This window comes from Orbicella faveolata, unplaced genomic scaffold, assembly GCF_042242905.1.
Source record: "Orbicella faveolata isolate gen_17 unplaced genomic scaffold, um_ofav_v1 contig_12, whole genome shotgun sequence".
In the NCBI taxonomy this organism is placed as follows: Eukaryota; Metazoa; Cnidaria; class Anthozoa; order Scleractinia; family Merulinidae; genus Orbicella; species Orbicella faveolata.
In genome coordinates this window covers 27,406,758-27,414,546 of record NW_028301539.1, presented here as the reverse complement: position 1 = coordinate 27,414,546, position 7,789 = coordinate 27,406,758, and the positions used below count along the sequence as shown (strand labels likewise).

The 7,789-nt window shown below is 37.5% G+C and overlaps 1 protein-coding gene across 1 annotated transcript; it reads right to left on the bottom strand.

Annotated features, from left to right (window-relative positions):
- Positions 1-1,170: 1,170 nt before the first annotated feature.
- Positions 1,171-7,100, bottom strand: LOC110049431 (chromatin modification-related protein MEAF6-like). The gene is made up of 8 exons (XM_089283093.1): positions 6,984-7,100; positions 5,507-5,619; positions 5,313-5,400; positions 4,858-4,903; positions 3,644-3,706; positions 3,233-3,266; positions 2,762-2,822; positions 1,171-2,118 (listed from the first exon to the last, which is right to left on the bottom strand). The coding sequence occupies exons 1-8, from the start codon at positions 7,068-7,070 to the stop codon at positions 2,101-2,103; spliced, it is 510 nt and encodes a 169-aa protein (XP_089139219.1). The 5' UTR covers positions 7,071-7,100; the 3' UTR covers positions 1,171-2,100.
- Positions 7,101-7,789: the final 689 nt, after the last annotated feature.

The following is a 7,789-nucleotide window of genomic DNA, read 5'->3' as shown; positions in this document are numbered from 1 at the left end:
CGCAAAACGAACGTGGCTCTGAACCCACTCCACAGAAGTTTTTTTAAACTTTGCAAAAAGTTGCATCTTATCATGCTTATCACAATTCGATAATAAAAAATAGGGGTCACCCAGCTCGTTTTTGAGTTATAAGCGCTTAAAGCTAAAATTAAGGGTGTTTTTAGCAGGTCATATTATTCCTGTGGTGATCTGTTATGTAAAATAGATGATTGCAACTTGTTTACCAATAATTGGGTATTTGCATGTTCCCATTATTGTAGCATCACTTGTTAAACAGTGGTAGTGTTCATCCTTCAAAATATAGCTGTTAAAAAAGTGCTGGAAACTGTTGCCAGCCTCCTGAAAATACTCCTGCTTCATCTGCCGGTGCGCTAGCCAATGATCCATGAAAAGGCCTTTTTTTAGTTTTCCGGACAAAATTATCGTTTAGGAGAGTGGAAATGACTGGTGTGTTCCACCCCTCTAATCAACCCCTCCTGCAATTATCAAACTTCAGAATGGCACCTGAAGTTTTGGTGCAGTCAATATCCACTAACAGCACTTGAGGGCATGTGGACACCTCCCATACCCGGTCACTTTTCTTAGCAGTGACGTTGGACTAAGTATAGGAATCAGTAGAATAGAGAAATTAAACTGCTGGCGGCCGATCTTTTGTCTTGGTGTCTTATTTATCCGTGAAGTGAACGCGAACCAAAAAGGGCAGTATGGATGAGAAGGAACTGGGGCGAGACGAGGGAAAAACAATTGCTCTTTTCACGGTTAACTTTCCTCATTTGCATTACAACGTAATTCAACCTGGATGCCAGGCAATTTCGGGCAGAAACTACAAAACTGGGATTGTGGGTGCCTAGCAGTCGATTACCAGCCGCCGTCACGTTCAGGAAAGGAGCCCGCGCTGCTCGAGAGAGCGGCGAGAAACGAACCTTGTAAGTGTCACGCCTATGTCTTGTTCCAGTCCCTTTTAGTCTGAAACTCTCCCTTCCTGATTTCGAGAGAAAAAGACTACCAGTGGTCTAGAGAGAAACAGAAGTAGGCGTCCGAGTGTCCTAACACTCAGGTATGATTCCAGCCAGATGAACGGAACACTTACTAACCTCTCATACAGACATCTCACTTGATTGGACCAAGGGTGCCCTCCTGTGGGAGGCTTAATATCACATTCACACATACTTCAGTTTAAAAATGTTCTTTTTTATTATTTCATTATCGTGCAAGCACAGTTATTATTTTATGAACATAAAATTAAGTTTACCTACAAGATGTCACTAAAACTAGAGCACATGATAAACGGAAAGCTCACAGTAATTTACAATGCTGATTTGTAAGCACAAATTATGACTATCAAACATGATTTTTATGAGCTTAAATTACCAAATTGTGGGTACATTTCAAGTCTAAATTCCATTTTAATTCATACTCTCTTAGCTATATGCCTTCCATGGAAGAACATGTTTGTACCTTCAACTCAGTGACTAAGAGCTGAAAAACAAGAGAAACTTGCCTATTTACATTATGAACACTCATATTTTGTGAAAAGCGAGTGCAGTTATTTTTCCAAGAGTACTCTTGGTAATGTTTACCTCTATACTCAAAATTAATTGAAAATAACAATATTATTTACATGTAATTGATGGGAAAAAAACAATGTACTGATTCATTAATTCTTATGAACACAGAGAAAAAGAAATTACTAAATGAAGTTGGATAATCCAAATATATAACAATATGTAACAATGAAGTGGAAAAAAAATAATAACAGGTTAATTTATTTCCTGTTGAAAACTGCAACAATACACCAATTGCAGACAAAATTGTCTTGAAGAGTGCTGGATATTTTTGCTTCAGTATGCCTATTCTCATTTAACATCCATAAAAACACTATATATGCACTAATGCATACTTCTTAATAAATCTTGTTTTTCATTAGTTTGAAGAAGGGAAGCTCTACACGTACCAATCTTTCTTACCCCAGTCCAACTTAATTCCACCCCCCCCCCCCCCCCCACCACCACCCCACTGCCTTTCAGCCCAGAGTTCTCCCTTAAAAACTAGTACATATCCTGCAGGAAAATTCTCAAGAACATTGCTGGAAGGATTTTCTTAATCTTCATGTTCATCCTGAAAACAAAGGGAGACCAACTTTAGAATGTATGTACCAATATACTACATATACACAGGGGAGCAGGGATGGCGCGGTGGCGCCTCCCACGACTGTCACCTGGGTTTGATTCTGGTCTGGTGCCATATGTGTGAGGAGTTTGTTGTTGGTTCTTGCCTTGTTCTGAGGGTTTTTCTCCGGGTTTTCCCATTTTTCTCCCTCCACAAAAACCAACATCTCCAAATTTCAATTCCAGGATAGAGGACTCGCATGAAAACCAGCTAAGGCTGATGTGGCTTCCTCTCTAAATATTGTAATTTATTTTACACTGCATTGAGATATTCACCCAAGAACAATGTCAACTCGGCGTGCAAAGAAAGCCCATGGCTAGTGGATTTTCTAGTGGATTTTCCAGTGGGCCTAGTAGATTCTGTCTTTCACCTGCCTGATGGGCAAGTGGAGTTTTAAGCATAATTTTAAAGGAAATTTAATTACAGAAGTTTTGCAAGAGACGAAATTTAGGGGGGCTAGTGAAAATGACTTTTGAGCTACTTCATCATACAGTAGTTCAGGCAAGCAAGAAAATTGTGTTTTTTTTTTTTTGCACCCTGCCACTTTAATTGACAAATAAAGATTTGTTAATGATATTCTATTTTTCTTTACCTCTCCAAAGCTTGGCTCTCTAGATCTATGACCAGCAGCCTTTTTCACTCTCAGTTCAATCCTAGAAATGAACAAGAAATACACTTAATTTCTTAAAGAGAAGTCTTTGTCCCACAATGCCAGGGTTTTCCTGTTTCCACTCCATTAAGCGAAAAGTATGGGATCCTAGGCTGTCATATGGTTACACCCATTATTTATTTGTCGGTGCCCACTTTCCCACCTGGTGGGGGTGTTGAAGCACCTCATCCAGGAACACAGTACATCATCCAGGAACAAAAAATCATAGCCCAGCCCAGAGATCAAAGCCTGACTGTTCGTTCCGGACTCAGTGTACACTCTCCCTCTCCCATTAGACATCTAGTTTATACCTAACTCTATAGCCTACACTAGTATTTTTTTTATATCACAACTCTCATTTTCCATCGGTGATATAACCACCACAATATTTTGACAATCCATGAGTCAAATTACCTGTGTCTTTTATGTTTTCTCTTCTTGTGGGAACCTAAAAGGAAAAATACAATTTTTTCATTGAAAATTTGATGCTGTTTAACATGGCCAAAATGTGTAATATGCTTGTAACTTGGAAAAAAAACTGGAAAGCTACCTGGTAGTATTTTTCACTCTACTTTTACAAGAAAAAATTTAAAGCATTGAATAATAAGAATAAATTAATGCTCAAACAGATAAAAGTTTGAATACTGTTTAACAATAAATTATAAAGGAATTACAAGACTGCAAGTTCTTTGATGACAGCAATATGCACCAACTACATGTAGGAAATGTGTTTTGCTTTGGGAAAATGTCTCTTGTAAAATAAATTTTGTTGCTTGAAGCTCTTTGTTGTTTCTCTTGGAGTAGGCATTAATTAAAGCATCTCACCTTTGTGAACACGCCCAATGTGGCCATGTTGATGATGGATTTGGTCCGAGTGAGATGGCTCCTCTAAAATAATGATCACATTTGAGGGTAAATGCATGATTGTGTACTCCTACACATAACCAAGGAAATTTCAAATATCACGGATATTGCAGGGAGCTTTTCTTAAAAAAAGCCTATAGTATTTATAGTAACTCACATAAACAAAATGAAACAGACCAGAGAGAACTTGCCTTAAAAGATTTCTAATTAACAAATAAGCATCACATGCAGAAAGTTGTGCATGGAGCTAGTGGATTTTCAGTCAGGCTGTTGGATTTTGTTCTTCATTAATGGTTTTCTTTGCACCCTGATAAGAATCATTCCCAGTTTTGGAGGATCAAATTCCATGCATGCTATAATAAGTACATATACTCAAGTTCAAAGTTAATTACTTTGTTGTGTTTGTGCCCAAATCTTCTCATATTCAGATTTTCTTTCAAACTTTTCCTTTAGTTAGATAATGACCAACTCAAGTCAGAAATGAACAAAAAAAAAAAAAAATTAGGATGTCACTAATTTTGTTTTGGGGTAAAGCATTTTGAAGAATGTACATTGTACTGTTTCAAGAAGCTTTGGTCATATAATGTACAATAGGATACCCCTCCTCTGTTTTCAGTGAAACATTAAGTAGTACCGTTCTAGAGAAGGAGAGTTGTTAGTCCTGAACACCTAAATTATTACAAAAATTCAACTGCCAAAAGAAAAAGTGGAATATTTAACACTGCTCACATCCCGTGTTTTTTTTTTTTTTTTTTTTCCCTTCATTAAAAAAACAGAGAGAATCAGTAAAGGAAGTGATCTGTGAAACTGTAAAAAGAAAAGGGGGGGGGGGAGGGAGGGAGGGGTCACTAGAGTAAACTTTAGGCAAAGTTAACTCAACCTGTACAAGCATTTAAATTGTGTCTATTTCTTCCTTAATGCATGCATGCGCTCCACACATGACATGCTGTGACATTGCAGCATGAGCTTTGTGCACAGTAAGGACGCATACTGGTATATACAATGGGTGCGAAAGTCTTAATTGTATAGGCATGCACATACCACATTTGTCTCCGGTCAAATAAGTCTATGTCACAGCCCCCCGCCCCAATAGAAAAAACCAGAGAGTGTCTTTCAGGAGGGCAGCTGTGATACGGGCTACCTATTAATAAGCAGTGCAGTGTCATTCTACTTACTTTTTTCAGGAAGAGGTTCTGTCAGGCCTCCTCCAGCTGCAATTGCCTAATAACACAAACACCATTACAATGAAAGGTCTGGTTCAAAGACTATAAATCCCCTATACAGCCTTGCCCTGTCAAATAAGCCTTCCTTTTCTGGAACAAGAAATACACTAAGCCAACAAGGGTGCGAGGTTGCCTACAATATTTGTGAGCGTTGCAAGAAATATTACAAACAACAAAATATAGCAATTTAGAATAATTAGACACTTAACGGATCAAGCTCAGTGCAGATTATCAGTTTAAACTGACAATCTGCTGACATTTTGAGATCTGGTGACAGCTATATCACTGAAGAATGTCACAAAATGCTTATATCTGTGCTTAATGCATGGCAGTGAAAAAGGAAAAATAAGCATGCAACCAACAAATCCCTCTTATTTCACAGTTATAGTGATGACAAATGCACTTACCGCATGTGATGTTATGGATGACTTGGAGAAAAGTCTCTCTGCATCTTTGAATTTTCTGTTTCTTCTTTCAACTTTTGTGTTGGTAGTTCTATAAATATAGAGTCATTTTAAGCTTGAGTTCAAATCCACAGGCTTGATTGATACCTATGTACTACATACATGTATAGGACTGAGCAATACTCAGTTTAGCTTACTTATTTGTGAGTAGTCTGTCCCATCCTCTGATTATGTTTCCATAGAGCTGTGTATCCTCCAAATAGCTTCCTTCAAAAGCATATATCTGTCGCTCGAGATTGGCAAGACTTTCCTAGTAATCAATAACAGAAACATGGGGAAAGAAACCTCTTAGTCTAAAGCAATAGTAGCAAAAAGATAAAAATTGTCTATTTTTCTTGGCTATGATCATTCCTCACATGTATCGTGACTGAGATTCAACACAAAAAAGTCGAGTATAGATCAACATCCAAAAATTTAAACAGTTTAAAATTTTTTCAGGTAACAGATAACAGGTAATGGGTAAAGGAAAACAGGTACCTGGTAATTCCTTCAGAATACATTGCAAAGTTTTAGCTTAACCATTATTGACAGCTAAATGCAAGTTACCAGGTTAGGCTGTTTAGGGTTAACTCCCACTAATGGTAATGACAACACAATATAGTCTCTAAAATAATTACCAGTCAAATTATCCTTTACCAATTACCTGAATAAAATACTGTGCAAAATTTATCACAGAATCTCAAATTATTTTGTCGCTCTAACATACATTTTCCAGACATATTTCAAAATCTCATGGTCTCCCAGACATGTTGCCAAATCTCCTAGATGAACGAATAGATCTTTAGATCTCTTAAAGTATGTTACCATTTATTTTCATTTATTTGGGCAATTTTAGGGCCTATAATGGGATGTTTTCTAGGTTTTAAGGTTAAATCAACACTGCCTCATCTGTTCCACCTTTTTTCTTAATATAAATTTACACTCCTTTAAAAAGTTACCAAAAATCAAAAATATGGTTTTTGGGGGGTGTTGGACAAATTATGGTCTCTGAAAAAAATTATACAGAAAATATAGAATTAAACACAAGGTGCATAATTTGGAGAGAGTTATTCACAAAATTGGAGCAAACTCTTAAACGACCTGGTTATATAGTACCATTTACCAAATAGGGATTGGAGATTTCTGCATTCTAAACTGAAATTCTAGACAAATTATCTAGCAGTCAGTGAAATTTAAAGGAAATTCCCACATTCTCTTTGAATTGGCTACTTTCCTGGACCCCGCAAAACAGTCCCAGACAGGCCACATAAAGATATCTTACAATTCAAAAATAAATCTTACAAGGGAAAACCCTTCCCGAATGATCAAAGTTGCAAATCTCTACAACGGCTAACGCAGTGATAGAAGTACACAGGAATCGAAAACTGTTGAAAAAAAAAATCATATTCAAGGAATAATCGTCACATCATATGTGAGTGTTGATCATTTTTGAAGACATATTTGACGATAAATCCAGTAAACGTGTATATTTTTGGGCGCCCAATCGCTCTGACGTCATGGATGTATCGTTCGACCATCTTTCTTAAGATTCAACGCAAAAAACGAACAAAAACTCAAAAGGGAAGCACATGGATTGATCATAAGAAATAAGTTGAGAGTTTGACGACAACTTACAGCGATCTCTGCCCTTTTCTTGATGAGTTCGGCCAATTCTGTTCTGGTATCTGTCACCTTGTTTGGTGCCGCCATTTTGTCTTGCATTTTGGGCTTTCCCGGATGTACTCATCTCCATATCCCAAAGAATGACGGGTAAGTTTTCGCGCGTTCGTCCAAGCGATGTAGCGCGTCCGGTTTAAACTGTAGGTACCTAAACCCCTATAAAAAAGCAAAACTCATAGAGCTGGCTATCAAACTATATATGACAAGAATTTTGAAATAAAATGAATTTTTGAATTTTCTACGACCTACATCCTTTGCTTAGACGCGATGTCACGCGAGACACCTGTAAGGGTGCTCTAAAGGTATACGGTAAGCCAGACAACCTTAGTCTCCCAAATCCTGATCCGAGGACCCCGTTTCACTACATGGAGCCTACAAATAGAAAATTTAATGACTGCACTAAAGAGGTTTTGGTGGATCTACAAGCTGAGGACAACAGCACATCGAGGGAAGAGTGCTGACTAATTTAAAACAAGACCATAAAGATTGTGTATTTTCAAGGACGGAAATAGAACAACTACCAACGACCCAGTGATTGATAACATTAAAATCCACATATAACTTTCTTGGTATGAAATTTCTGGTGTTCATTTTTTGTGCTCTCTTGCCTCTCTTTTTTTTCGGTAGTTTTGATTTTTCACGATTTTCCTAAAACGCAAAAATCGCAACAAAAAAAAAAATCCTTTTCGCTTGAAAAATTGCCTTCCTTACAACTCCCCTATTACCTTGCCAGTAGAGCCGCTTCGATCTTTCTTAGATCT